The sequence below is a fragment of the Selaginella moellendorffii genome, unplaced genomic scaffold (genome assembly GCF_000143415.4).
Source record: "Selaginella moellendorffii unplaced genomic scaffold, v1.0 SELMOscaffold_25, whole genome shotgun sequence".
NCBI classification, from domain to species: Eukaryota; Viridiplantae; Streptophyta; class Lycopodiopsida; order Selaginellales; family Selaginellaceae; genus Selaginella; species Selaginella moellendorffii.
Window position 1 is genome coordinate 1,651,766 of NW_003314286.1, and position 27,271 is coordinate 1,679,036.

Genomic DNA, 27,271 nt, shown 5'->3' on the forward strand with positions numbered 1-27,271 from the left:
GAGGTGTTACCTAACTCTTCACAAATTCTCAAACTCTCTCATAATCACCTTTCTCATGTTATATTGAAATTAAAGTTTAGTTACACTCTTTACAAACACAAGTAGCCAAGCACTCTAAGCCTCTAAATTTTTAACATTCCATAGTACAGCAAAACTTGTTCATGGAACCTTTTAAATCCCAAACTTTGGAAGCATTTATTAGTTTGAGACCTTAGGGGAAACATTATGGCATAACAGTTTGATATAAATATTTAAACAGAGTGCACTATATATGAATTCATGGTTATATAGTTTGTGCTATATAATGCCCTAACTATGATGAATAAAATATTTAAAGATTATATGGACATATTTATTATCTTATATATTGATAATGTTCTAGTTTTTAATGAAACATTGAAGAATGATTTGAAACACTTTAAGCTAGTCTATTAGAAGTTGCAAGAAAATAACTTATATGCTAAGGAAAGTAAATGTGTCTTTGATTAGTTTCATATGAACATTCTTGGACTAAAAAATTATATTGGTATTGTGAAGTCCAAGTGTATAGCTATGATGCCGTATACTAATATTAGCATAGTGGGATTTTAGTGGCCATCAGATTTGTTTCAATCCAAACCATTCACTCCTATATACATATATATATATATAGCATATGTGGTTTTCACTTTTTATCCATAGTGATTTACTATAGAATAACCATAAAGTGGAACCTAACCCTTGGACACATGTGCCAAGAGCAATGGAGTGGGACCTAAGTTTTAGGGCCTTAGGCTATTGAATAAAGGGATAGAACTGTCATGAATGTGACTTTAGGTATCGAAAGTTATCTATCAACTATCCTTTTAGATATTCTTTCCTTACTGCCACGACAGTAGGAGGTCGATATTGCTGGACCTATTATTAGTCTCCACCTGAGCTAGTTGAGAAATTGATCATCACATGTGCACTTAGACCAGAAGGGCACTAAGGAAGGAAATCCTAAGTTGTCATTTATCAAGCAGACTTAACATGATGTTGACTTGCACTTGCTAGTGTTGGGAACCCCCATGATATTGAGCTTGGTCTCTCAATATCGCTAAATGATAGTTTACTGTATCTGCCAAACACCTTTACTATCATGCCTTTTGTGTTAGTCTCATTTCGGTCCCAAATGCTATTTATGGAAAAGTGGAAAAGGTTCTTATTCATGGACTCTTTCCCTCTATATTTAAACCCCATAGACCATTTCTCAAGTCGTTCTCTTTGGTTGCTTACAATCCATCACACTTCCCTACAAGTTCACGCCCTCGTGAATGAAAGTTGAGAGTCGTAACTCTCCCAAGAGCCCACTGTCTTGACACTCTACCTCGAGTCGACCTAATGGGAGCAAACTAGACCAACCAGATGTCAATCAACTTGTGGTGTGATTCCCCTAGCCAACCAATAGAGTCAAACTCAAGACCACTCTGATACCAAATATAAGCTCCTGAATTTAGACTCCTAATCCAGTACTATTCAAACCCAAGGACGCTTAACCCAAGTATCCCAAGACTTTTAACCAATTGGAAAAGGGGGTGCATTTTTATTCATGGGCCCTTTCCCTTTATATTTGAACCCCATGGACCATGTCTTGAGTTGTTCTTTTTGGTTACTTACAAATGGGTAAGTCGGGTATGGCTGACCAATCTGAAGCATAATTTAGCTCCCGTTTGCGTGCTTATCCTTGTTCTGCGTCCGGCTTGGGTCTAAGCTCAAACTCCACACCATGCTAGTTGGTGGAGTACCCATATCCTTGCGTTAGGCCGCTAGTATGCTGAAATAGTGCTAAACTCCATTTGGCTCCATTTTACGTATTGGTCCTAACATTGGGATGCTGGATACTCTAGGACTGTTCTAAGTCGCTCCGAACTCCTGTCCCCTCACTCCTTGGACTGTATGTTTGAGAATTGCTCTATGGTTTGGTTCTATCACTCCTTAGCTCTATACTTGGGAGTTTGGCACCGTTCCTTTGTTCAATGGCCCAAGGCTCTGAACCTCAGGTTCCACACCACTATCCTATAGACACGTGGCATATAACACGTGGCACATGGAGGGTTTAGGTTCCACTTCGCGGTGTTATCTTATAGTAAATCACCATAGGATAAAGGGTAAAAACCACGTGTGCTACAAGAGCCAAACTTCCAAGCATACAACCAAAAAACGAAAGAGCTAAAACATAGAACAACTCTTAAGTATACAACTATAAAGCAAAAGAGCCAGAGCACTGGGTGACATTGGAATGATATTGGAGCATCCAACATCCTAATACCAAGACTAGCATGTAAATGGAACAAAATAAATTCTAACGCTAGTTTAATATACAAGTGGTGTAACATAAGGATATAGGTATTCTACCAGTTAGTATGGTATATCAAGTTAGATGTAAAATAAGGATAGACACACTTAGTGAGGAGCTAAACTTTTAAAACTCTACATAACTTTAGATTATTATGACTAATAATACCAAAGATTGTTCATCAGAAAAATATATGTATTATTGCTATGTCTTTGTCAGGTTTAGATTAAAAGATTAAAAGAAGTTAATCTTCGAGGGTAATCACAATAACTTATTAAATATAAAATGATATTAGATTACAAATCAAGACATGGAAACAACACCATTTTGTTATCTACATTTTATAGATATGCCCAATTAGAAAATCTAGACACTTTTCATGAATAGAGAATGGGATTAAATAGAACCAATATATAGGGCATGATAACAAGTGTTTTAGTGGATACAAAAAGCTATCACATAATAAATATTGAGGGATTAAACTCAATATTGCAAGGGTTCCCACTATTAGCAAGTGTAAGATAATATAAATTTTTCATCACTATATCAAATGACAATTTTTTTTCCTTAATGCCCTTCTTATTTAACTGCACACATGTTGACCAATTTTGGGTGGATATAGGTAAAAAGTATAAACCTTCTACCATCATAACAATAAAAGAAGAATATTATAGGACTTACTAACAAATAATTTTCAATACCTTTAATCATATTCACAATAATATAGTGTAAACTCCTGAATTTACTTCCCGAGAGATCAATTAACTTAAGACTACTGAAACCCAAGGATGTTTAACTCTAAGTATCATAAAATCTTTAACCAATTGGAAAAAGGGATATATTTTTGTTCATAAGTCTTTTTTACTATAAATTTATACAAGTTTACACTTTTATTACTAAAAGCTAAAAGCTGTAGCTCTTCTAAAAGCCCCAATTCTCCAAAAAACCCTACTCTCTTGACATCCTACCCCTCAAGTAAACTTTACTTGCCATCTCAATATATGGTGTGATTCTTTTAGCTAACAATTAAGAGTCAAACCTAAGACCCCTTTGATACTAAATATAAACTCTTGAATTTGAATTATTTTTCTCTCTATATTTAAACCCTTATGGATAATCTATTGAGTTGTTCTCTTTAGTTGCTTATATATAATTGATGATGGTGTAATTAAGGTAGATCTAAGAAGTGGTGAAGTCTTGAGAAGTTTTAACCACTATAGAAAATATTCACTCTTTTCTCAATTTGGTAGAATATTATCGCAAGTTTCTTCATAATTTTGCAATTACTCTTCTGTTGATTAAGTTAACAAAAAGTGATATACAATTTCCTTGAACACTAATTTATCATCATATTTTTGTACAATTGAAGGAGATCTTGAATATGGTTTTTATTCTTAGAATTTTAGATCTTGATAAACCTTTCAAAGTGCATTGTGATACATTTGGCTATATTATATTGATGTTATATTACGACAAGATTGTGACAATATAATTGATATTACATTAAAGTAGCATGGTTGTCTTGTTGTATTTTACTCCAAGACATAAACAAACAAAGATGGCCTACACAATAAAAGAGATGTTTGTATAGTGTCAATGTTAGAACATTGGAAACACTATTTGGATGGATGTATTAATATTTATATAGATAATAATATGTTTAATTACTTTGCAATACAACAAAAGTTTATGTCAAAGTAAGCTCATTAGCAAGAGAAGCTCAATATCAAATCATCTAAAAACCTAATAAACCTTACTAGTATTGTAATAAAAGTAGGTTAGAAGTTGAAATACATTTCTAAGACTAACATAACCATTTCAGAGTATGACACTGAACTTTGTTATTTATTTGCTAAAATTAAATGGTTATAACACTTTGATAGTGGTTGTGAATTAATTATTAAATGTTGCACAGTTTATCCCAATTGTATAAATAATAAATGCTAAATAAACAATAAAGCTCTTTTTCCATAAAGTGGTAAATGATTATAACACTTTGATAATGGTTATTGATTAATTATCAAAGATTACACACTTTATCCCAATTGTGTAAAACTCTTTTTTGATAAAGTGGTATGGGTTTATGGATATCCCCAATAAATGATTTCATATAGGAATTCAAGATTTATGTGAGAGTTTTGGGTATATTATTTAAATTTTTAGGTACCAAATTGAAATTCATTATAATTTATCATCTTTAAACAGATGGATAGACTAAATATGTAAATGCTCAAATTGAGAATTATCTATGGTACTATGTTGCATTAAATTAATGCATCTAGATTAAAATTATTGTATATTTTCCAATTGCATCATATACTCTCCAAAATTGTAGAATTTCACAGAGAAAGGCATACAATTTTGTAAAGTTTGTAAAATTTATTGGACAAACTTGTGCATATTGTAAAATACTCTAATTGAAATATTTATTACATATTTTAATATTCATGCATGCCATACAAATTGCTTGAGAAGCTGTGCTCATAGCAGAGAGATTAACTTCGAAAAGGTCACTTCAATTGGAGATGGAGGGGAGTATCTTGAAGCCAGCTTAAAGAGCATAAGATTCCACTCCCAGGGAGTCTCTGACTAAACCTCATTTGGTGTCTGTTTTATTCCACCATTTCTCTGTATTTGGAGAGAGCTTCCCTGGAAAAGACATACAATCAGGAGAAACTAGTGAAGAAAAATAGAATCCATCCAACCTTCGCAAATTCAGTTGGTTTTCATACTCCTGTAGCTTCATCTTCTGATTTCGAAGAGTCTAGCAAGAGAAAACAAACTTAGAAAAGTTCTATACAATGTCAAACTTACCAAGGGCTTGGAGCTGGCCGCATGAGGAGCCAGGAGCTGCTGGCACCTCTCGAATCGATTGCCAAGTTCATTTACCTAGAGAGCACCAATTGGTTCGTAATAAAAAATGTTTGCTCAATGCTACCAGATCATCCACGCGCTGGTCTCGCACTCCCCTCTCGGTAGCGTCAGCGATCGCCTCGATCAACTGGCAAGAACAAACAAGAGAAGTCTAGACTGTTATCAATGACAAGGACTATTTACCGGGAACAAATGGAACTGCGACAGAAGATTGGACGCGGCGCCGAGCTGGGGCTGCTGCTGCTGGACCATCGGCTGCTGCGGCATTCGCAATTGCTGCTGGAGCGATTGCTGGTGATGGATTCCTCCCGACGACCACGACATTGCTTTTCCCACCAAAACCCTAGTCTATGGAATGGACAATGTAGCTCTTAAATTTCCTCGATTCACTCTCCCTGTGAACAATCCTCCAGTCGAGGATCATTCCCGGGCGATTAGCCTCGAATCCTATGCCGAGCGTATCAAGAGCGCGTCCAGGAACAGGGATCCCTCCTCGGGGAAGCATCTCCACTCTGAGATCTTCCGGAGCGATCACTGGAACAATCGCTACCTCGCGAATCTGCTGGTGGAGATGTATGGCAAATGCGGCCTCGTTGGAGAGGCGCGCAAGGTCTTCGACGCTATCGAGGAGCCGAATTCCTTCTCCTGGAACATCATGGTCGCAGCCTACGCTCAAAACGGGCAGCTCGACCACGCCAAGAAGCTCTACGACCGGATGGCGATCAAGGACGTGATCGCGGGCAATGTCCTCATCACCGCATTCGCGCAGGGCGGGCGGCTGCGCGAGGCGAGAGATTTGTTCGATTCGATCCCCCGCCGCGATGCGGTGTCGTGGAACGCGATGATCCGGGGCTATGCCGTGAACGGCCATTTGGACGAGGCAAAGCAATGCTTCGCAAAGATGCCCAACCCTAATTCCGTGACCTGGACAACCATAGTGGCGGCTCTCGCGGAGAACGGTAATATCGACGATGCTAAAGCGATGTTTGACAAAATGCCGGAGCGCAATGTGGTAGCCTGGACGTCCATCGTTGCGGCATATGCCCAAAACGGGCATCTAGACGAGGCAAGAGAGCTCTTTGAGAAGATGCCGCATAGAAATTCCTATTCCTGGAACACAATGATCTCCGTCTACGTCCAAAACAAGGACCTCCACGAAGCCAAGAGGATCTTCGACGCGATGCCCGGAAAGAACCTCGTATCTTGGACCCCGCTTATATCGGCATATGCCCAAAGCGGGCATCTGGACGAGGCAAAGAGGCTCTTTGACGAGATGCCACAGCCGGACGTGGTGCTGTGGACAGCCATGATCAAAGCATATGCGGAGAATGGGAATATTACCGAGGCCCGGCGTACCTTTGACCTCATGCCACAAAGGAATATTGTCACCTGGAACGTGATGCTGGCGGCGTACTGCCAGGTCGGCCTCTTGCGTGACGCCACGCGACAGTTCGAGGAAATGCCCGAGCGGGACCTTGTGTCGTACACAACGGTCATTTCAGCTGAGGCGCAGTACGGAAGGCTTGAAAGGGCCAGAGCTTTGTTTGACGAGATGCCGCTGCGGGATATCGTGGCATGGAACACTATCATCGCGGCATATTCTCAGGCTGGGAATCTGTCCGAAGCAAGGAATCTATTCGAAAAGATGAACACTCACGACGTAGTGAGTTGCAACATTATGATCGATGCGTATACCCGCTTGGGCTACTTGGAAGAAGCGAAAAGGGAACTTGGAAAAATGCCCAGGCAAGACGTGATCTCCTGGACAACACTTATTACAGCATATGCCTTCTTTGGGTATGTGGAAGAGGCCAAAGCGTTGTTTGATTCCACCCCAGAAAAGAATCTTCTGGCGTGGAACACGCTGCTAGAAGCGAACTGCCAGCACGGCGAACTGGATGATGCCCGGGCATTGTTTGAGAATATGCCAGAGTGGGATACCATATCCTGGACGATCATGATCACGGCATATGCCCACAAGGGGCATATTGCCCAGGCGCAGCGCTTCTTCGACGGCATCCAGCAACGCGACGTGGCGTCCTGGAACGCGATGATCGTCGCCTATGCCCTAAACGGCTACCGCGCGCGATCGATCGAGCTCCTGGGCGAACTAGGCGTCGCGGGAATGGATCCTGACGAGGTGACATTCACAAGCGTCATGGGCGCGTGCGGCCACGCGGGATCCGTGGACGCCGCCCGGGATTACCTGCGATCGATGCGAGTGGATCGTGGATTGGCGCCCCGGGAAGAACACTACGCGTGCGTGATCGATGCGCTGTGCCGCGCGGGGCAGATCCACAGGGCCGAGGATCTAATCGCGAACATGCCGTTTCTTCCGGGGATCACGGAGTGGACGAGTCTGATCGCCGCGTGTAAGTCGCAACGCGACGTGGAGAGGGTGCTCGCGCGGGTGTCCGAGCTGGAGCACAACTCCGAGGTGTACGTGCTCCTCTCCAATAGCATCATGCCACGGAGCGAGAGGGTGACGTCGGTGTGACGGCACGATGGAGGCGCGCAAATGGTGCCGACGTGGACAACATCTGGCAGTGATGTGGACTTCTTTGTACGTTTTTTTCCAAGAGATGGGAGGAAAAGAGCTCCACGCCTAGAGCCTAGGTTTTTAGTACTCGCGCGGTTGGCCGGGAATTTCCAGCTCCAGGTATTTGCTCTCAAACCCTAGCGATCCGGCGCCGTGCGCGCGACGGCGGCTGCAGAATTCCTGGTGAAATCTCAATGCATTTGAGCTGCTTGATCTTCTGCCATGGAAGTCGAGGCGGATGTTCCGGTCCAGGAATCTAGTGAATCCGAGGCCCCGAAGAAGGCGGAGGTAATGGAATCGCAGGACGCTGTTTCCAGCTACAGAGTTGTAGATGCGGTTGCAGAGAGCGAAGGGGATTGGCCGGGGCCAAGATGTGGGCACACTCTCACAGCGCTCGCTCCAATTGGCAAGGAAGGCACTGCCGTCTACATTGCCCATCGCCTTGTGCTGTTTGGAGGTGCCACGGCTCTGGAAGGAGCATCTGGAACTGGACCGCCCCTCTCGCCGTCTTCTGGAGACCCTGGAATCAGTAAGTGGTGTTCTTCCTTTTGTTTTCTCGGGAATTAACGAGTCCCGTGATCTCCAGGAATCGCTGAAGTTACTGCAAACGTCCATTGCTTTGACACTGCTTCGAAAAAATGGCAAAAGTATGTTACTCTCTATTTTTTGCGCCTTTCTTTTTGTTGTTACTTCCTTGGACGATTCTCTTATGATCGATGCGAATTTTGCAGGCTCAATCCTTCAGGTATCGCTCCATCACCAAGAGCTGCTCATGCTGCAGCGGCAGTGGGTCCGATGGTTGTTTTTCAGGTACGTGTTTTACTTTCGGAGAACTTTGCAAATGGTTCTGCATTGTAGGGTGGCATCGGTCCTGCTGGACTCTCATCGGATGACTTGCATGTCTTGGATTTGTCTCAGCCCGAGGCAAAATGGCATAGGTAGAAGATTTCATGTAACGGGAATGTTGCTTGACTTTTATTCCGCAGGGTGGTTGTCAAAGAAGGACCACGGCCAGGCCCACGCTATGGGCATGTTATGGCACTAGTTGCACAATTCTTGATACTGGTTTCTGGGAACGACGGTACAGTTATGAGTGCTAAGGCTTTCAAGTTTATAAGCGATGTATACTTGAGCAGGTGTTCGACTTTTCTCGGATGTTTGGGTTCTAGACACGACGAAGAAGCCTTACCAATGGGAGAAGGTTGAAGCCGGTGGCGATGGACCTCCGCCTTGCATGTAGGTGCATGGGTAAACATCAAACCCCGTCACTTTTTCTTGTTCTAACTGCGCTGACGCTCATTATCAGGTATGCAGCCGCAAGCACACGAAAGGATGGCGTACTTCTATTTTGCGGTGGGAGGGATTCAAACGGTGTGGTAAGGTTTCCACACTTTCCCATTAGAACAAAGTCCCTGATGCCTCGACTTTGTAGCCTGTTCCTGGTATATATCGTCTTGAGAGGAATCAAATTGGGCAGTGGCACTGGGATAGGTTGCCTGGGACCTCACCTTCTCCTCGGTATCAGCATGCAGCGGTATATTGCTTCCACTTATCTTGAAAATATTAACTCTCCTCTATTTGAAGGCTTTTGCAGATGCCAGATTTCACATTTCTGGCGGAGCTCAAGGGCGTGGACATATTGTGGATGACGCGTCGTCTTTTGCAGGCAAGTTGTGGAACCCGTTTAATCAAACAGCTTACTTTTTTTGTTCAATCTAACAGTTTTTGATACGAATTCGGGAGTCTGGTACGAGGCTAAGTCCACTGGTGCCTCCGATGAGTCTCTTGCACTCACTAAACGTTGTAGACATGCTGCGGTGGGTCTGGGGAAGACTATGTACATTTATGGCGGCTTGAAATCAGGTGACATTCTGACCTCACATGCCTTGTCTATGTTCTCATTATGTACTTGTAGTTTAGGTGTGCTGTTTAGTGACCTGCTAGTTGCTGACGACGGGAAGCTGGAGGCTGCTTGCCGTCGGAACGAGAGCAATGCGACCATACGGTAATTGTATGTTTTCCGAAGTCTTAAATAGCTTCAACTTTAAAATCTTCAGGAGAGATCCGAAAGATCTTCAGCTTTTGGTTGAAGCATCGACTGCTGAGGCCGAGGCTATGACCGCTATCATGGATAAGGTACAAAGCCAAAATAACGGGGTTGCAGTTGAAAGTGTCTCGCCATCTTCCGACTTACCTATGCCCAATGCCATGCCCGGCTCGGACGTTCGACTTCATCACAGAGCGGTAAGTAAAACAGTGAAGAATGGATCTAATGAAGAGCTTGTTGTTCTCCGATTGCTCTAGATTGTTGCCACAGAGCCGGGAGGTGGAACGTTACGAAGTCTAGTGAGGCAGCTCTCCTTGGACCGTTTTGAAAACGAGGGACGAAGGGTGACTCGTGAAATTTCGAGGAGAGTCTTAGAAAGACAAATTTCGATGTACGGTGTACATAAGAAGGTGTGTTTCTCTGCTCGTTCGATGAGTTCGTACTTACTAGGATACGGTTTTCAGGTTTTGGCTCTCTTGTTAAAGCCCCGAGAATGGAAACCTTCCTTGCGGAGAAATCTATTTCTTGAATTCAACGAGGTTCTAGAGCTCTGTGACTCGGCAGAAAACATCTTTAGAGCCGAGCCTAATGTTCTAAAATTGAAAGCTCCCGTCAAAATTTTTGGCGACATCCATGGGCAATTTGGAGATCTGATGCGCTTGTTTAACGAATACGGATCGCCGTCTACAGCTGGAGATATTTCGTAAGACTTTTCTACAAGACTTTTCTTTGGTTTTAACACTTGTAGTACTGGCTACAGGTACATTGATTATCTTTTCCTTGGTGACTACGTGGATCGTGGACAACATAGCCTGGAAACTATTTTCTTGCTGCTAGCATTGAAGGTAGCACTTTACATTTATCACGCAGACTGATAAGTTCTCTCACTGGTTTTAGATTGAGCACCCTGAACACGTGCATATGATTCGAGGCAACCACGAAGCTCAAGACATCAATGCGCTCTTTGGCTTCCGCACCGAGTGTGTAGAACGAATGGTTTGTGTGCGTTTCTACAGTGCACTGTGGCGCCTAACTATTGAGCTTTTGGACAGGGCGAGTGGGAAGGAGTATGGGCCTGGCACCGCATGAACCAGCTCTTCAACTGGCTGCCCCTTGCCGCAGTGATAGAGGAAAAAATTATCTGCATGCACGGTGGGATTGGCAAGTCCATCAACCACATTTCTCAGATCGACAACCTTGTTCGTCCAATCACAATGGATACAGGATCCAATGTCCTGATGGATCTTCTTTGGTAAGCTGGGCGGTTCTGTCATCTTCAAGCGCCTGACTTGTGTTTGACAGGTCCGATCCAACTGAGAACGACAGCATCCAAGGCATTCAACCAAACGCTCGTGGACCAGGCCTGGTTACGTTTGGCGTAAGTAACTCTCGATTGGAACAAAACTTGCTCATGGAGTCATCGTGGTTTTGCAGCCGGACAGAGTGATGGACTTCTGCAATAACAACAACCTGGACTTGATCATCAGAGCGCACGAATGCGTGATGGATGGGTTTGAACGATTCGCCCAGGGGCACCTGATAACTCTCTTCTCTGCGACAAACTACTGCGGTTAGTCCGTCAATCGTCTCTTTTGCGTGGCCTTTGAGCGTTTCGAGCTCTTGCAGGCACGGCCAACAATGCGGGAGCGCTCTTGGTCCTCGGGAGAGACCTCGTCGTTGTGCCAAAACTGATCCATCCATTGCCTCCGTTCGACGAGGACGAGATGGACGTGACATGGATGCAGGTGAGAAGAAACGAGATGAAAAGCTTGGCAATGACGACATGGTTTTGTGTGTATGATCTCAGGAGTTGAATGCCCAGAGGCCGCCGACGCCAACGAGAGGAAGACCGCCGTCTGTGGCGGATCGAAGCTCTCTGGCTTACATCTAACGTGTAGTTTGTATCGTCGTTTGGTTTCGTCCCTGTACATTCCAGATGGATTAGTTCTCCAACTGTTTTACAAATTCTTTCAAAGTGCAGTGTTATAGCATAAACGAACAAATAAAAAACTTCAAAACTTCGAAAGATAACGTCTAAGATCAGAGTGGCGCAACGGAGGCGTGGTGGGCCCATAACCCACAGGTCGGAGGATCGAAACCTCCCTCTGATAATTTGACAGTTTTAACTTTTCGACCTTTAAAAACTATCAAAATACACACTATCCGAAAAAATTCACAAAAAGTATTTCTACCGCTTGGAAATATTCTTATCGTATCCACAGGTTTTAGGGCGGCATGGCGATGGCAGTGGGAGTGTTGCGGCTCGCAAGCCCAGTGCTGCCCCAGCAGCAGTCGATAGCCGTGGTGCCCATGGCTCACACTGGCCGGAAAACCAGGAAGGGCGCCAAGATAATGAAGTCGATCTACTCGCCTGCGGGGTTTAACATCCGGCGCATCCGACTGCGAAAGAAATGGAGCGAAAATCCCCCTCCCACCGACGCCCCCGCGTCGTCGAAATCGCCCAGGCCTTCGCCCAAGTCCGCCCGAGCCAGCCCAGACAAATGTAAGTGCCAAACCACCACTTCTTTCGTCAAATTCCAACAAATTCGTGTGTTACAGCAGCAGAGACAGCAGTCGCGACCCCGGAAGCAAGCCCAGAAGCGGCAGAGGCAACGACTGCAACTGCATCGAGCGAGGCTTAGCCATTCCCTTGTTTTTAGGGTTCTTCGCGAGAACCGTCCATCAATTCGTAAAAACAAAAAATCTCTATCCACATGAGAGCAGTAGTTGGGCTCTACTCTGAGATCGAACGCTCCAGCGGATGATAGGGCCGTGGAATACAAAGTTCCCCTCCACCGACACTGCCAGCCTTGAATTTCAGAGGCTCAATCTCTCTCTTAGTAGCTTCATCCAGTAAAGGAATTGCCTCTTGAAGCCTCCTATTTTCCATTGAACCACTCCAAAGTTATAAATGTTGTTCTTGTGTAAGTTGGCTCTTAGTCCCAATAGCCCTGCCTAGATCTGCAAAAAACATCATCAGAGGATAAAAAAAGAAGTTTTTGGTTGGAACTTTTGAAATAAGAGTTTTTTAGATGGGACTTTTGTGTTTTAAGCTAAAATTTGCATAAAATATAGCTTTACATTGTTGTACTTTATATTATTTATCCATTAAATATAATATTGTAATTGAAAACTTTTGGAGCATAAAATAATGTTAAACTTTAAAATTATAGTCATAAAAAATACTATTAACAAATAAATTCTTAAAAAGTTTTTATTAGCCATATTTTATATAATATATTTTTTAAAAAAAGTTCTTATTAGTAAAAGGAAGCATTTAGTGAAATTTTGGAAATGTTTTAAAAAATAGTTGGAAAGAATATAAACTTTTAAAATATAATTTTATTTATATATAATTTATTATGAAGTTTTATTTTTAAATGGTAGCTTTATTTCTTTTTTGTTTTGACACATTTTTCAGAAACTTGAAGCTAAAACAAATTTAATAACAGCTTTTTATATATGTATTTGTATCAAAATGTAAAAATTTCTAATAGTAGTATTAGGTTTCTTACTTTAGATAAAATATATGGGGTTTTTTCAAAGATTATTGTTGATAAAAAAAATATTTTGATGGAAACTTAAATAACATTATGATATAAGGTAGCATTTTATTGTAACAAATAAAAATAAAAATATTATATTATAAATTTACATAATAAATATGAGTAAGTATGATATAGTTTTATTAATATATATATACAATTTGTAATAGAGTACTTCTCATTCAACCCCAAAATGAGAAGTGCTCTTAAATTAAACTTCATGCTATAATTTACCCCAGAGTTTTAAGTTTTCTCCATTACTCCCAATCAACAATTTACCATTTGCACATCTCTGACACTTATAATAAACTTGATGAACCACTTCTCATACCTTACTTGAAGTGGTAGCATTCTTCACCATCAAAACATCCTCAAACCTAACTCACTCAATCAAAATTGAGGTGATATAAACATCCTTGAAGTCCTCTACATGCATTTGTATCTCAATTGTTATTCTGGGGACAACTTCCCAAATTCTACTTCATTCAACTATGATTGCAACAACTCCTTTCCAATGACTAACCCAAGAACCTTCTTTATTTCAACTTTGTCTCAACAATTGAGACCCATCTAAAAGCATTCTTATGTGACGAAAGAAGCTTTGATCCCTTAGATCCACTAGATTTCCTTATCACTTAAAGATCAGTGTCCCTCGTAGTCACACCTTTTAATGGCAACCTCTCAACCCCCTTCCAACCTCCTCACCAATTAAAGCACCGCCTTAAGAAATACTTAATTCTCTATATTGATCAAAAGGATACAACTTGCCTCCATAAGTCCAACAGAAGACTTAGATTCCTGTGAGTTGCTTCTGTAGTCGTTTGCAAAGAACTGGATCTAAAAAAGCCTTGATTTCTTTGTGTTTTAACAGATTAAATTCAAACAGATGCATTAAGAATTGAATGATCTCTCAGAGAACAATCGCTCTTGAGAACTCCCCTGCTCTTTCCTTGTAAATTAGATCAATTTCTTGTTTTCTTTTTCACAGGTGGTAAGTTGTAGAAAAGCTTTCTCATAGATTAGTTTTAACTTGTAATATCAAATCTGCCAGAAGAGAGAAATTCTCATGTGAGCATGATCATAACCTACAGGGTTACGAGATCGCCTATTACGGGCTGTAGTCGTCCCTGCAAATCTCCTGAATCCTGGAAGGAAGAAATGTTTGTAAGAAGTTTATGATCTATAGAGATTATAAATCATGAGAACTCACAAGCTTATAAGTATAAATTACATATCGTAAAGCACTGATTCCAAATTACATGCACACCCATCTTCTCATATGGAGGCACTGGATGGATTGAACTCGGTACAACAGCAGGGTCTCTCCCGGGGTCTCGATTCCTCAGAGAAAACCGCAAGTTTTGTGAGGCTTCTCCAGCAGCATGGAGACCAGAAATCGCTGTCAGCCGGGAGGCATCTTCACTCTCAGGTGGCAAGAGCAGGACTAGACAGAGACACATACCTTGGAAATCTCATTGTGAGAATGTATAGCAAGTGTGGAAGCCTCGATGACGCTCGCCAAGCATTCGAGAGGATTCATCGCCCGGACTCTGTCTCCTGGAACAGCATCATGGCCGCTTATATAAAGTGCGGGGAGATCGAGCAAGCCAGACGGGTGTTTGATTCCATGCCCAGAAAGAGCATCGTCTCGTGGAATGCGATTATTGTTGCATATGCCCAGACTAGTCATATGGAGATTGCAAAAGGCTTGTTTGACGCGGCACCTTGTAAAGACGTGGCTACGTGGAACGGTATCTTGACAGGATATGCGGACAATGGTCTTGTGAGCGATGCGAAGAATATTTTCGACAAGATGCCGGAGAGAAATGTAGTGTCGTGGAATGCTTTGATTGCAGCATTGGCCAAGAACTGGCATTTTGACAAAGCGTTCGCGGCATTTGCGAGGATGGACGTCCAGCCCAACGCGGTGACGTTTGTGACGGTGCTGGACGCGTGCGTCGGCGCCGGGGCCACGGGTGGGGGACTGGCTGCCGGCCGTCACGTCTTCGCTCGCGCCACGGCCATGGGAATGGTGGGCGCCGAGATCAAAGTGGGCAACGCGCTCGTCAACATGTTTGCCAAGTGCGGCAGCCTCGAGGACGCCAGGGCGACGTTCGATCTCATGCCCCGGAAGAACGCCCGGTCTTCCACGATCATGATCGCCGCGCTGGGTAGCTTTGGGCGATTGGAGGAGGCGCGATCGCTGCTAGATTCCATGGAGATCAAGACGCTCTTCGCGTGGAATGCGATGATCAGCGCTTATGCCCAGGCCGGCCGCGCGCGCGACGCCCTAGAGACGTTCGAGCGCATGGACGTGGAGCCCGACTCCATCACATTCATCGGCGTATTAGAGGCCGCCAGCTGGACGGCTGACCTAAGCACCGGCCTCCACGCACACGCCAGCATGGCACGGTGTGGCATCCACGTAGACACCCACGTGGGCAACGCGCTGGTTAACATGTATGGTAAGTGCGGCAGCGTGGCGCACGCCAGGGAGGCGTTTGAGGCGGTGCGTGACAAGAACGTGGTGACCTGGACGTGCATGATATCGGTGTATGCCCAGAACCGGCATGCCAGCGCGGCATTCCGGACGTTCCAGCTCATGGACCTCCACGGTGTCGCGTCCAACGAGGTGACGCTCGCTAACGTGGCAGACGCATGCGCCGAGCTGGCTGAGTTCCCTGGCATGGCCAAGGCCGTACACGAGGTGGCCATGGAGTTGGAGCTAGACCGCGATGTGGTTCTTGGGAGCGCGCTTGTTACCATGCACGGCAAGTGTGGCAATCTCGGCGCCGCGCGGCGGGCATTCGATCGGATCGAGCGGCGGAATCTCGTCTCCTGGACGGCGATGATCGCGGCGCTGGCCGAGAATGGGGATCGCGAGGGCGCCTGGGATCTCTTCCGGGCGATGGAGCTGGAAGGGATCGAGCCGGACGAGGTGTGCTTCATGGGAGTCCTGGCGGCGTGCAAGAACGCGGGCGAGATCCAGAGCGGATTCGAGTATTTCCAGTCCATGACCGAGGATTACAGCATGGATCCATCGCCGGGGCACTATACCTTCTTGATCGATCTGCTAGCGCGATCCGGGAAGCTGGAGCTCGCCGAGGATCTGATCCGAGGCATGCCATTCGAGCCCCAGGCGTGGACGTGGACGTCCCTGCTGGGGGCTTGCAAGATCCACTGGGACGAGCGGCGTGGGGCGATGGCGGCGCAGCGCGCGCTGGTGATCGATCCGCGCAGGACGGCGGCGTATGTGATCCTCTCCGATATTTGCGGCAAGAACAGTGTGGGAGTATAAAGAACAGAAAGGGGGGCCAGGAAATATTTAGGGTTTGTGCCCTTCTTCCTCTTTCTTGTTTTGGCGCTCGATCGATCGCAGCGATGGTGAGCCGCTTTGCTACTCTCTATGTGTTCTAACCCGTGCTCTTCCATGGCAGAGTGGATCGCCAAGGCGTGGCGGAAGAAGGTACTCCTTTTCTCCTCTTCTTTCTCTCCGCGCCTAGGTTTTCTTACGCCCGCGCTTCTTTCTCAGGTACTCGTATTCTCCATCGCCTCGGAGAGGGCGCTCCAGGTCGAGGAGCCCGCCACATTGCAGAAGGTATCACTCGCTCGTTCTTTCTTTCTTGTTTTCTTGCTTTTCTCTTTGTTGTGGCTAAGTAATGCACAGCAGCTATAGGAGCGATGGCCGCGACAAGGACGACGAGATCTCGTGCAATCCCGGAAACAATCTCTACGTTACTGGGCTCTCGACTCGAGTGACTGAGAAGGACCTCGAGGACTATTTCTCGAAAGAAGGCAAGGTAAACGTTATGCTTTTTCGATTTTGGTGGGATGAGTTTTGATTTGTTCTTGGTTTTTGAGTTCCAGGTAGTGGAATGCAGGCTTGTGGTGGATCCTCGAAGTCATGAATCGAGGGGGTTTGGGTTTGTGGCACTAGAATCTCTGGACGATGCGGAACGCTGCATAAAACGTTTGCACCACTCCAATCTCGAGGGCCGGATCATCACAGTTGAAAAGGTACTCTACTCCAAGCCGTGATGCTTCTCCAAAAATGGTGGTCACGATTGATCAATCAACCGCTTCTTCCCTGCTCAAAAAACAATCACCACTTGCATCAACCAATCAGTTCATCTCAACAGCTGCTCCGAATGATCCTCCCGAGCACTCTAGCACTCTAGCCAAAAACTTCAAGCTTGTTGGTGGTCTCCTCAGCAAGCTCAGCTCCAGCTCCTTCCATAAACATCTAAACAAAGCCATAGCTGCATCGAGTGGCCTCAACAGCAATAGCTCTTCCCTATATCAAACTCTTCTGCAACTTTCACGTCCCTCCGGTGTTTGAAGGTTGGCTTGATCTGACTAGTTCTCTCGAAAGTTTTAGTTTTTTCTTTTTCCTCTTTACAATCTAACAACGCGATTCTCTCTTTGTTCTTCAGGCCAGGAGGAGCCGAGCGAGAACCCCGACGCCCGGCAAGTACCTCGGAAGTAGAAGTGAGTACCAAAAAAAAGCTTTTCTTTTCATTTTAAGTTCTACTCGAACGTTGGCGGTCTGATTCGAACGAAAACTGTCAGCTGCAGCAGGCGGTGGAGGACGATCTCACGGACGCCGACACGACGATCGAGACCACCGCGACGATTACTACCGCGCTGGCAATGGCGGTGGCGGCGGCTACCACCGAAGGTCACCGCGGTACTCACCGTACAGGAGGTCGCCGCGGTACTCGCCATACCGCGACTATGATCGCTCGTACTCGCCGCCGCCGTACCGGCACCGCAGGGAGTACGACCGGTCCCCGCCGAGTTACCGGCGCTCGCCTCCATCGTATTACCATAGGTGAAAAGTTGGAAGTTGTAAGAAAATTACTAGGGTAAACATTAGGGAAATTTCTAGGGTTTATGGACTATGCGGGATTTCCGCGGCATTTGTTCGTCGGGATTTCCATAGCGCGAATTGAATGGCGATTTGCGAAGAAGAGCCATCGCCATCGCTCCTCCTGAGATGATCAGGAAACAAGTATGGGGGCGGGGAGTGGCGATCGATCGCGGCGTGGAGGCGTCGCTGGCGGCGCTAGAGAGCAGCTACTCCCAGGAGCCGCTCAACGTGTACGCGTCGCTGATCCGGCAGTGCGGCGACGCGCGCGCGTACCTGGACGGCCGCAAAATCCATCGCCATCTCGAGAAGAAGGGGTATGCCAAGAACAGCACTCTCGTCAATTGCCTCATCCAGATGTATGGCAAATGCGGGCAGCTCGAGGACGCGCTGGGCGTCTTCGAATCCTCGGACAGGAGCGAGCACTCGTGGAGCACCATCATCGGCGCCTTCGCCAAGAACGGGAGGAAGAAGGAGGCGTTGGATCTCTACAGGAGATTCAGGGGCGAGGGCGCGCGGCCTAGCGGGAGCTCGGTGCTCATCAGCGCCATGGCGGCTTGCAGCTGCCCGGATGATCTTGCCGAGGGGCGGGAGATCCACAGGGCTATCGTCTCCGCTGGATGGCTGCGCAGATCATCGGACAAGGTCTCAGACACCATCCTGGAGACCGCGGTGTTTAGCATGTACGCGAGGTGTGGCAGCATGGACGAGGCACGGGAGATCTTCGATCGAGTGCCGGACAAGGACGTGGTGTGCTACACGATCATGATCTCGGCGTATGCCCAGAAGGGGTATCACAGGGAAGCGCTCGAGCTCTACGAGGAGATGGACGAGCGTGGAGTGGATCCCAACGACAAGACCTTTGCGTGCGTTCTCTCGGCTTGCGCGGGGCTCAAGGACATGGAGAGAGGGAAGAAGGTCCACAGGAGGATCCGGGAGAGCGTCGCTCGCGTCGACACCGTGCTCCAGAACGCGCTGCTCAACCTGTATGCCAAGTGTGGGGATTTGGAGGAGTCGCGGAGGATCTTCGAGGCGATGGAGAGGAGGACGGTGGCGACTTGGAACACGATGATCACGGCTTACGTCCAGCACGATTTCTTCCAAGAGGCGCTGGAGGCTTTTCGCCGGATGGACGCACCACCCAGCTCCATCACTTTCACGTCGGTTCTCGGGGCCTGCTGCTCCCCCGACGATCTGGAAACTGGTAAAGCCATTCACAGGCAGATTGGTGCTAGTTCTCCGCAGATTCAAGCTGACGAGATTTTGCAGAACTCGCTCGTCACCATGTATGGGAAGTGTGGGAGCCTGGAGGACGCGGAGAGGGTGTTCCATGGGATTCGTAGGAAGAACGCTTTCTCGTGGACTGCGATGATCACGGCTTACGCGCAGAATGGATATGAAAGGAGAGCGATCGAGGTATTTGGTGATATGATGTCGGAGGGAAGGGTGGAACCGGATCCTATAACTTACGCTGGCGTTCTCACTGCTTGCAGTACTCTCGGCGACTTGGAAACCGGTATGAGGATTCACGCGTTGATACGTTCCAAAGGAGTGGAGTCCGCCATGGTTTCGACTGGGCTGATAGACTTATATGGAAAGTGGGGTTTCTTCGAGGACGCATTACAGGTTTTCGAGAGCGTTCGAGACAGGGACGTGGTTATCTGGACTGCCTTTATCGCCGCGTGTGTCTACCACGGACAGTCGGGTTTTGCTCTCGAGCTATTCAGAAAGATGGAAGCGGAAGGCTTACAGGCAAATAACGTTACTTTCTCCAAGATTCTTGCTGCTTGCAGCAACTTGGAAGACTTTGAGACAGGGAAAACCATCGAAGACCGCATATACACGTTGGGCCTAGAATATGACGATGTTCTTCAAGATGGGATACTGTCCTTGCACGCCAGGTGTGGGAGTTTGGTCGGGACCAGAGAAATGTTCGACCGGATGCCGCACAGAACCGTAGTAACGTGGACAACTATGATAGCAGCTTACAACCAACGGGGGTACTCTATGGAGGCACTCGAACTCTACCACTGTATGGACATTGAGCCGGACGACATCGCTCTCTCAAACGTTCTCCAGGCGTGTAGCAGGCTTAAAAACTTGGAGCAAGGCAGGGCAGTCCATTCACGTATTGCCTCGAGGGACTTTGAGCCGAGCTTGATGGTTCAGACGCTGCTGGTCGACATGTACGTGAAGTGTGGGGATCTGGCTGAAGCAAGGAGAACATTTGACGGGTTCAAAGCGAGGGACGTGATCTCTTGGACGTCGCTCATCACAGCCTACAGCCACGAGAACTTTGGACGGGAGGCGCTGGAAGTGTTTCACAGCATGGAGTTAGAAGGCGTGGAGCCAAACAGCATCACCTTTTGTACCGTCATAGATGCTTGCTCGAGGCTGAGCTCGCTTCTTCCTGGCAGAGCTCTTCATTCGCGCGTTGTTGCGACTGGTCACATTTCGGATGAGTTCGTCGGGAACGCACTCGTCAGCATGTACTCCAAGTTCGGCCGCGTAGACTTCGCAAGGGTGGTTTTCGACAGCATTCCGGTGAAGAGATATCCGTCCTGGCGCGTGATGCTGGTGGCCTTGACACAAAACGGCCACTCTCACGAGGCTCTAGAGATGTACAGCCGGATACACCTGGAAGGTTTCCGGCCCGGGAGTCCGATCTTCTCCGCAGCTTTGGTCTCATGCACGGCTCTCGAGGACGTGAGCAGAGCCCGGGCGATTCACGGCGTGATCAAGTCGAGTGACTTCTATCCAGACCTCGTCCTCAGCAACGTCTTGATGAACGTCTACGCCAAGTGTGGAGAGCTGGAGGAAGCCCGGCTGGTCTTCGACCAGATGACAGAAAAGAACGAGGTCTCCTGGACGACAATGATCGGCGGCTACGCGCAAAACGGCCGTCCAGCGGAAGCTCTAGAGCTCTACAAAGCCATGGACGTCCAGCCGAACTTCATCGCGTTTGTGCCGGTTATAAGCTCCTGCGCAGACCTGGGTGCGCTCGTCGAAGGCCAGAGAGTCCACGCGCGGCTCTCAGACGCAGGCCTCCAGAACAACGAAGTGATCGTCACCGCGCTCGTCAACATGTACGCCAAGTGTGGCAAGCTCGGGCTCGCGAGGGAGTTCTTCGACAGCACCTATTGCCCGGACGCCGGCGCGTGGAACTCCATGGCGACTGCCTACGCTCAGTTCGGCCACGGCAGCCAGGTGCTGGAGCTCTACCGGGAGATGTGCTTGCAAGGCGTCCAGCCCAACGGGATCACGCTCCTCAGCGTTCTGGTGGCTTGCAGCCATATGGGAATGCTGGAGGAGTGCGAGCACCGCTTCGAGTGCATGGTCGCGGACCACGGCATTGCTCCAACGTCGGAGCACTACTCGTGCATGACAGACTTGCTGGGGAGGTCAGGGAGGCTGGAAGAAGCCGAGAAGGTGGTGAAGATGGCGAGCGGCGAGTCCGGCAGCGAAGCGGCCAGTCCGGTGGCTGTGTCGGCGTGGATGAGCTTCCTGGGAGCTTGCAAGACGCACAACGACTGGGGTAGAGCGGCGGGGGCGGCGGAGAAGCTGTACGAGCTGGATCCGGAGGACTCGGCTCCTTACGTGCTTCTTTCGCAGACTTACAGCCCACGGGCAAAGAAGTGAGACCGCCATTCCGCCACTCTTGAATTTTCGCAAAGGTTGATGCTTTGAAAGGCTGAGATTAAAGATGCCCTTATGTTTAAATCTTAAATAGGTCCTCAGAAAAACCTAAGTTGATATTAGGGCAAATAGAAGATATTTATGGTTATGGTGAACATATTAATATAGTCATGCTCATGCTTCTGCCTTGTGTTTATATAATTGCTATAGTTTATGGAAGAAAGGGCAAGCTTATGTTACTCACTTGATTTATATCATAGAATATATATATATTCAGTGTGCATTGACAATGACCATTGGAAACATATGGTATTTACCAAAGACCTCTATACCTCTAGAAAAAAAAAGAAATACATTCTCATTCAAGATTTCGAAGAATTTTGTTATGGGTGTTGTGGTATAACAAATGCACATACATGAAGTTTTTCAACACATAACTTTATCTATTAAATTTTTTCTCCTTGACATTAAGCAAGATTAATTAATTTCCAACACACTTATATATGTGCTAGGTTGACCAAATCTCTTTCCCCAAGTCCGTCATATAAAGCCTGGCATGACCATCGTTCTCCATAGACAGAACATACGAATACTTGGATCCATAACTCGTTTTCGTCTTCCAGCTGACCCCCTGCGATCCAGTGACCATGAGCACCCCATTCTTCCAGAGAGACAAAACACACGCTTGATCCCTCCCACGGAAAATCCTCCTCACGATCTCCCCGCTGTGACTACTTCTCACCACCAGATCACAGCCGGCCTCCATAGACAGCCTAAACTCCGTGCTCGGAGAGATTAAGCTGTTTCCCTCGGGTAGCGTCGATCCCTGGGGATGACTCCCGCCAACTAGAGAGGTAGAAAAGATCCAGCAATTCCCGACGTCAAGGTCAACTGCCTGGGCGACCGAGTCAACGACTGTGCTGACTTGGTCAACTACCACAGCGTGGACGATACTGCCGCTGCCTGATCCACCTTCTTCAGGCCTATCGCCAGGATTACGGTCGAATGGGGTTTGCTGGAACTCATACTCAATCCCATAGTAGCCGAGCACTATGTTGACGAGGCCATACCAGTTCTGTGTTGGACCCGGGTCTAGCAGCTCTTGTCGGATGGTTGCAATCATCCGCTCAACGTTGTCCAGAAGGTCGCTCCCTGGTAGGCTCGCACGACTCGGCGAGACAGAGCAAATACCTGCATTCTCGGTGTAAGGTTGGTTATAGAGCCACACTCTCACGCGGACGTAGGCATTGTTTGCGTACTGCACCACGAATCCCACGCTCCTCCCTGCAAAGTAGCCAAATTGGGCTCTAAATCTCATCCCCATGAAGTTCTCGAGGCGAACCATGAGGTCTTCGACACGCTCCACTGCAAGCAGCGCATAACCAAGCCGAAACCTGAAGATCCCACCAAAACGGTGATCCGCTGGGGGCTGTCCATAAGAGAGGAGATTTGAGCTCATGAGCAAAACAAGAATTAGAGCTGCAACAATGAACACCATGTTTTTCATTCTCGCTCGCTTCTTAGTGCTGTGAGCAAATATCTCTTATTTATATCAATGTAAGTGATACAAATGTCTTCAGTTAGAACGTAGCTACTTTTTGTTTTTGGCATATTAGCTGAGTGATCAAGGAGAGATTGTGTAAAAATGTGTTTTAAAATTTTATATTGTGTATTAAAATGTTTAGTTTACTTCGAACTTAAGGAGTTTTGGGGATTTTCGTGTTTTTATTGGTCTATCTATTTATTATATATTTATTTTCATATTTTTCCACATATTATTTATGGCAATAAATATGTGATTAGCATTATATATTTACACATGTACTTTTTTATTTTTTGTTTTGAGTTGTGCAAAAATATTATGCATACTATCACTTTTCAATTGTTATATAAACAATCAAACATGAATGCCTATATAATATTTTTGTCATGAGGTATGCCATATATGTGTGGGGCATGACACATTAGACTATTACAGAAGATTAATGCCATGTTATTTCAAACAATATTATATTACCACAAATTTAGCGAGGGTATTTTTTTCTATTCTTGTGTTATTAAACATAGATTTGTGATTTCTGATCATCTTTCTTATCTCATTTCGCTTAATGACTCAATTCTCATGTCTTGGAGGTGTATTTTAATTGCAATATATGATGGAAAAAATCACATGCAATTGATTGGAGCATAGAGGTAAGAACAAAACATTTCTTTAGGTATTTGGGGCATTGAATGTAATGGTTTTTCTGTGAGCAAGTGGATTTTATTATAATTATGATATAATGTTAGTTTTATTGATTTTTTATTATCTTAATCATGCACTAAAATTTTTGGTATTGTAATGGTTTGTTTAGGCTTGTTGTGCAAAAGGTTTTTTATTACCTTATCAAGGAGACAGTCTTGAGTACTTAGCAATGGTGAGTTTAGCTCACAACATCCAAAAGGAATTCAAAATTCAACTCAAAAATGTCATATTTAAAAGCCTTAAGTTTAAATTCTAATGAATCAAAAAATTTGATTAAGAATTAAATTTTTCGTAATGCAAAAAAATCACATATATTGCACTCATTTGACATTGCCATGCATACATGGTAAGTATTAATGCATGCCTATGTGTAAAACTAAAGTTGTGTTCAAAATATTATTTTGTGGGCTATATATATGTGTCACAAAAATTTAAGCACATGTGTGATTTTATTTTTCATATATTTTGTAAGCTTTTAAATCTTTTACCAGACCACCCACCCAAGTACACCTCCTTTCTTGGGAGGTATATATCCCCCTAAACCTGCTATTATAAACTATATGCCATATATTATTATATAATGTTTTTGATGTTCTTCTATTCTTTGAGCCTTCTAGGCCCTTATATTTATTCTTATTTACTGTTATGATTTCTAGATAAATAGAAAATATCTAGTTATCAAACCAACAGATAATATAGTAGTGTTTAAGCCTATTATATTGTTTTATAAAATTATATCCTCACAGACACACACACACACACACACACACACACACACACAGATATATATATATATATATATATATATATATATATATATATATATATATATATATATATATATATATATATAGTAAGTGCTAAAATTCTTAATTAGTATAATAACCTTTAACTATATTTCAAAAGGAATATAAACTGTTTACTAATCAAAAAATTGTCTACAAAGGATAAGGCAGAGATTTATGACTTGCTACCTATGGCTTATCCATGTGTTTCTAGAGAGGCAGCAAATGGCTTCCTAGATTGCCCAGATGCTTGAGATCTGTCCTCTCAAGCTCTAAAACCTAGCTTTTATCCTCGCTCTCTCTCTGCAAAAGCACATTCCAAGTATATTCTTTACACCCTTAAACCAAATTGAAAAATCACTGCTTAATCAAGGTACAAAATTAGTTTAACTATTAAATTTTTATTAATTTTTTGGAAAAAAGAAAATGTAGATTAATATTAAGGTTAAGATTAAGGTTAAGATGGTATTTCTTTTTAAAGATTTTTCAAATGTTAACAATTTTCTTAAAGGTTTGAAATGAAAATTGGTTTTTGCTGCTAATGTGACTGGGGTGGTAGAGAATCTAAACCTAGATTATGCTTGAATATTCTAGAATATTCTACCTTCTTATTCATTTATATTAATCTTGTATTTATAATTTATAAATATGTTTATAATTTATAAACTTTCCTAAACGCTTTTTAGTATATTCTAGTTTATTCTACCATCTAATGGTTGATATGCAATAAGATTAATCTTATATTTATTAATTATAAACATGTTTATAATTAAACTTCAATTTGATTGATTAAATTAATAAATAAGAATAACACTAAGAAAACAAGTGCTAATAGCATAAAAAAATCCTTAGTACTCTTGGTCCCGCTGAGTTTCGAACTCAGGATCTTTTGCGTGTAAAGCAAACGTGTTAACCACTTCACTACAGGACCCATCCAATGAGAGAGAGAGCAGCAAAATTTCCCTCCGCCAAAAAGCCCACTCAAGTGTGCAGCTACAAAAGTAAAAGCTCATAAAAGTATGTTTTGACTTTGAGGTGGTTCCACTGAGTCTCGAACTCAGGACCTTTTGCGTGTGAAGCAAACGTGATAGCCACTACACTATGGAACCTAGTTGACACCCAACTGAAATATTCCTTTCTGCGACGTGAAATCCCAGCACTGGACGGCCAAATCTCTTCTTAATTCCATTTAGAGAGATTTAGTTTGGGAAAATCTTGCGTGAGGGTTGTGTCATCATCTGGTTCTATAGTGTAGTGGTTATCACATTTGCTTAACACGCAAAAGGTCCTGAGATCGATGCTCAGTGGAACCAAATCCCCAGTTGCTCAAATTTTTTTTCTTTCCTCGTTACGCCACCGCACCACTTCACCGCCAATGGATTTGGACTACGTGAAGGTCGGCGATGGAAGATTGGTAGCGTTTCGGGAGCTGGGCTGCCCGCGCGAGGCGGCGTCGCGATCGCTCCTGGTTCTCCACGGGCTTGGATCGTCCCGGATCGCGGCGATTCCTGGTAGGATTTCTCCTCTCTTTTTACCTCTTGTTGAGCTCCAAGAAGAACCAAGAATGTAGGTGTTCGCCAGGAGCTCCTGGAGGAATTTGGCGTGCGGCTGGTCGCGATTGACAGGGCAGGATATGGCAAGAGCGATCCCGACCCCAACCAGACCCTGCGCTCGTCGGCGGTGGATTTGGAGGCCATCATCGACAAGCTGGAGCTGGGGCGCAGGGTGTGGCTCCTCGGATACTCGGGTGGCGCTGGCTACTGCTGGGCTGCCGCGCGGTACATTCCTCACAAGATCCACGGCATTGCTCTCTGGGCGCCCGTTGGAAACTACTGGTGGAAGGTAAGCAAACTCTTTCCTTGAAAAGGATCACTCTCTCGTGTTCTTGTGATCTTTCCACTTCGAGCAGGGAATTTCGGATGCTCAGCGCAAGTCCATGATCTCGGCTCTCACGCCAAACACCAAGCTTCTCTTCTCGTATATGAAATATGTTCCACCTTCGATCCTCCGGCTCTATGCGCGATTTGTGCTCGCTCGCCGAGCGGGGCAGCGATGGGTGGATCACTGCAAGGCGACGCTTTCTCCCCCGGATCAAAAGCACCTCGCGCAGCACGAATTCGCCGGACTCCTGCTCAAGTAAGTCACTCGCTAGATTCTTGTCTCTCGCTCGCGCCAACTTTGCGGAAGCAGGGACAACCTTGAGTCGATCACTTTCAACCAAGGCGCTGGGCTGGCCAAGGACTTGGAGCTGCTTTGCTCCTGCGACTGGGGATTCGAGCTTGACGAGGTTGGGCGGTGCTTCGAGGGGCCGATCCACATCTGGCAGGGAAGCGACGACCGGCTGGTGTCGCTGGAGCTGCAGCGCTGGATCAAGTCGACGCTGCCGCAGACGGTGGAGCTCCATGAACTCGACGGC

General features: G+C 45.5%; 8 protein-coding genes and 3 non-coding genes across 14 annotated transcripts in view; 8 read left to right on the forward strand and 3 right to left on the reverse strand.

Annotated features, from left to right (window-relative positions):
- Nucleotides 1-4,712: 4,712 nt before the first annotated feature.
- LOC9637427 (mediator of RNA polymerase II transcription subunit 9) lies at nt 4,713-5,532 on the reverse strand. Its single transcript, XM_002974814.2, has 5 exons — nt 5,375-5,532; nt 5,256-5,318; nt 5,132-5,206; nt 5,023-5,081; nt 4,713-4,966 (listed from the first exon to the last, which is right to left on the reverse strand). The coding sequence occupies exons 1-5, from the start codon at nt 5,513-5,515 to the stop codon at nt 4,930-4,932; spliced, it is 375 nt and encodes a 124-aa protein (XP_002974860.1). The 5' UTR covers nt 5,516-5,532; the 3' UTR covers nt 4,713-4,929.
- A 14-nt stretch (nt 5,533-5,546) lies between these two features.
- Nucleotides 5,547-7,688, forward strand: LOC9637428 (pentatricopeptide repeat-containing protein At4g02750). The gene has a single exon (XM_024679478.1). It carries the CDS (start codon nt 5,547-5,549, stop codon nt 7,686-7,688), a length of 2,142 nt encoding a protein of 713 aa, XP_024535246.1.
- Nucleotides 7,689-7,780: 92 nt separating this feature from the next.
- LOC9636894 (serine/threonine-protein phosphatase BSL1 homolog) lies at nt 7,781-11,803 on the forward strand. Of its 2 annotated transcripts, XM_024679548.1 has the most exons (22): nt 7,814-7,850; nt 7,960-8,259; nt 8,317-8,377; nt 8,462-8,540; nt 8,589-8,668; nt 8,717-8,811; nt 8,867-8,966; nt 9,037-9,106; nt 9,163-9,264; nt 9,315-9,396; nt 9,453-9,593; nt 9,651-9,735; nt 9,788-9,974; nt 10,035-10,187; nt 10,242-10,480; nt 10,538-10,622; nt 10,675-10,773; nt 10,830-11,029; nt 11,080-11,155; nt 11,212-11,347; nt 11,404-11,522; nt 11,585-11,803. In XM_024679548.1, exons 2-22 carry the CDS (start codon nt 8,022-8,024, stop codon nt 11,666-11,668), a joined length of 2,511 nt encoding a protein of 836 aa, XP_024535316.1. In that variant the 5' UTR covers nt 7,814-7,850; nt 7,960-8,021; the 3' UTR covers nt 11,669-11,803. The 2 variants fall into 2 exon arrangements, with proteins under 2 accessions (XP_024535315.1, XP_024535316.1); XM_024679547.1 differs by having other exon boundaries at nt 7,781-8,259.
- Nucleotides 11,804-11,936: 133 nt separating this feature from the next.
- On the forward strand, nt 11,937-12,702 carry LOC9636895. Of its 2 annotated transcripts, none has more exons than XM_002974617.2 (2): nt 11,937-12,280; nt 12,337-12,702. In XM_002974617.2, the coding sequence occupies exons 1-2, from the start codon at nt 12,013-12,015 to the stop codon at nt 12,417-12,419; spliced, it is 351 nt and encodes a 116-aa protein (XP_002974663.1). In that variant the 5' UTR covers nt 11,937-12,012; the 3' UTR covers nt 12,420-12,702. The 2 variants fall into 2 exon arrangements, with proteins under 2 accessions (XP_002974663.1, XP_024535341.1); XM_024679573.1 differs by having other exon boundaries at nt 11,964-12,280; nt 12,340-12,702.
- Nucleotides 12,703-14,601: 1,899 nt separating this feature from the next.
- Nucleotides 14,602-16,620, forward strand: LOC9636896 (pentatricopeptide repeat-containing protein At4g02750). Its single transcript, XM_002974618.2, has one exon. The coding sequence runs from the start codon at nt 14,602-14,604 to the stop codon at nt 16,618-16,620; it is 2,019 nt and encodes a 672-aa protein (XP_002974664.2).
- On the forward strand, nt 16,020-18,214 carry LOC9636897 (serine/arginine-rich splicing factor SR45a). Of its 2 annotated transcripts, none has more exons than XM_024679571.1 (7): nt 16,020-16,706; nt 16,760-16,788; nt 16,855-16,920; nt 16,990-17,122; nt 17,190-17,339; nt 17,756-17,810; nt 17,892-18,214. In XM_024679571.1, exons 1-7 carry the CDS (start codon nt 16,704-16,706, stop codon nt 18,155-18,157), a joined length of 702 nt encoding a protein of 233 aa, XP_024535339.1. In that variant the 5' UTR covers nt 16,020-16,703; the 3' UTR covers nt 18,158-18,214. The 2 variants fall into 2 exon arrangements, with proteins under 2 accessions (XP_024535339.1, XP_024535340.1); XM_024679572.1 differs by having other exon boundaries at nt 16,993-17,122.
- An 82-nt stretch (nt 18,215-18,296) lies between these two features.
- Nucleotides 18,297-22,012, forward strand: LOC9636898 (pentatricopeptide repeat-containing protein At5g27110). The gene is made up of 2 exons (XM_002974620.2): nt 18,297-18,506; nt 18,568-22,012. The coding sequence occupies exons 1-2, from the start codon at nt 18,336-18,338 to the stop codon at nt 21,826-21,828; spliced, it is 3,432 nt and encodes a 1,143-aa protein (XP_002974666.2). The 5' UTR covers nt 18,297-18,335; the 3' UTR covers nt 21,829-22,012.
- Nucleotides 22,013-25,713: 3,701 nt separating this feature from the next.
- On the reverse strand, nt 25,714-25,786 carry TRNAV-UAC. The gene has a single exon. It is a non-coding gene; the product is annotated as a tRNA-Val (tRNA).
- A 105-nt stretch (nt 25,787-25,891) lies between these two features.
- TRNAV-CAC lies at nt 25,892-25,964 on the reverse strand. Its single transcript has one exon. It is a non-coding gene; the product is annotated as a tRNA-Val (tRNA).
- Nucleotides 25,965-26,095: 131 nt separating this feature from the next.
- On the forward strand, nt 26,096-26,168 carry TRNAV-AAC. The gene has a single exon. It is a non-coding gene; the product is annotated as a tRNA-Val (tRNA).
- A 21-nt stretch (nt 26,169-26,189) lies between these two features.
- Nucleotides 26,190-27,271, forward strand: part of LOC9637429 — a 1,323-nt gene continuing 241 nt past the window's right edge. Inside the window, exons 1-4 of the mRNA XM_002974621.2 lie at nt 26,190-26,366; nt 26,426-26,697; nt 26,765-26,991; nt 27,046-27,269. Coding sequence (XP_002974667.2) covers nt 26,231-26,366; nt 26,426-26,697; nt 26,765-26,991; nt 27,046-27,269 — 859 coding nt within the window. The 5' untranslated portion in view covers nt 26,190-26,230. The remainder of the gene's footprint in view (nt 26,367-26,425; nt 26,698-26,764; nt 26,992-27,045; nt 27,270-27,271) is intronic.

What these genes read in the sequence shown, in the direction of transcription:
- LOC9637427 (XM_002974814.2), bottom strand. Translation starts at nt 5,515, where the DNA reads ATGTCGTGGTCGTCGGGAGGAATCCATCACCAGCAATCGCTCCAGCAG. An exon ending in ACCAGCGCGTGGATGATCTG is followed by an intron (nt 5,207 to 5,255) that starts GTAGCATTGAGC and finishes GGTGCTCTCTAG; the next exon opens with GTAAATGAACTTGGCAATCG. An exon ending in AACCAACTGAATTTGCGAAG is followed by an intron (nt 4,967 to 5,022) that starts GTTGGATGGATT and finishes TGTCTTTTCCAG; the next exon opens with GGAAGCTCTCTCCAAATACA.
- LOC9637428 (XM_024679478.1), top strand. Translation starts at nt 5,547, where the DNA reads ATGGACAATGTAGCTCTTAAATTTCCTCGATTCACTCTCCCTGTGAAC.
- LOC9636894 (XM_024679547.1), top strand. Translation starts at nt 7,953, where the DNA reads ATGGAAGTCGAGGCGGATGTTCCGGTCCAGGAATCTAGTGAATCCGAG. An exon ending in GCTTCGAAAAAATGGCAAAA is followed by an intron (nt 8,378 to 8,461) that starts GTATGTTACTCT and finishes CGAATTTTGCAG; the next exon opens with GCTCAATCCTTCAGGTATCG. An exon ending in GTCCTGATGGATCTTCTTTG is followed by an intron (nt 11,030 to 11,079) that starts GTAAGCTGGGCG and finishes TGTGTTTGACAG; the next exon opens with GTCCGATCCAACTGAGAACG.
- LOC9636895 (XM_002974617.2), top strand. Translation starts at nt 12,013, where the DNA reads ATGGCGATGGCAGTGGGAGTGTTGCGGCTCGCAAGCCCAGTGCTGCCC. An exon ending in CCGAGCCAGCCCAGACAAAT is followed by an intron (nt 12,281 to 12,336) that starts GTAAGTGCCAAA and finishes CGTGTGTTACAG; the next exon opens with CAGCAGAGACAGCAGTCGCG.
- LOC9636896 (XM_002974618.2), top strand. Translation starts at nt 14,602, where the DNA reads ATGGAGGCACTGGATGGATTGAACTCGGTACAACAGCAGGGTCTCTCC.
- LOC9636897 (XM_024679571.1), top strand. An exon ending in ATTTCTCGAAAGAAGGCAAG is followed by an intron (nt 17,123 to 17,189) that starts GTAAACGTTATG and finishes TTTGAGTTCCAG; the next exon opens with GTAGTGGAATGCAGGCTTGT. An exon ending in GGATCATCACAGTTGAAAAG is followed by an intron (nt 17,340 to 17,755) that starts GTACTCTACTCC and finishes TTTGTTCTTCAG; the next exon opens with GCCAGGAGGAGCCGAGCGAG.
- LOC9636898 (XM_002974620.2), top strand. Translation starts at nt 18,336, where the DNA reads ATGGGGGCGGGGAGTGGCGATCGATCGCGGCGTGGAGGCGTCGCTGGC. An exon ending in CGCCATCTCGAGAAGAAGGG is followed by an intron (nt 18,507 to 18,567) that starts GTATGCCAAGAA and finishes AAATGCGGGCAG; the next exon opens with CTCGAGGACGCGCTGGGCGT.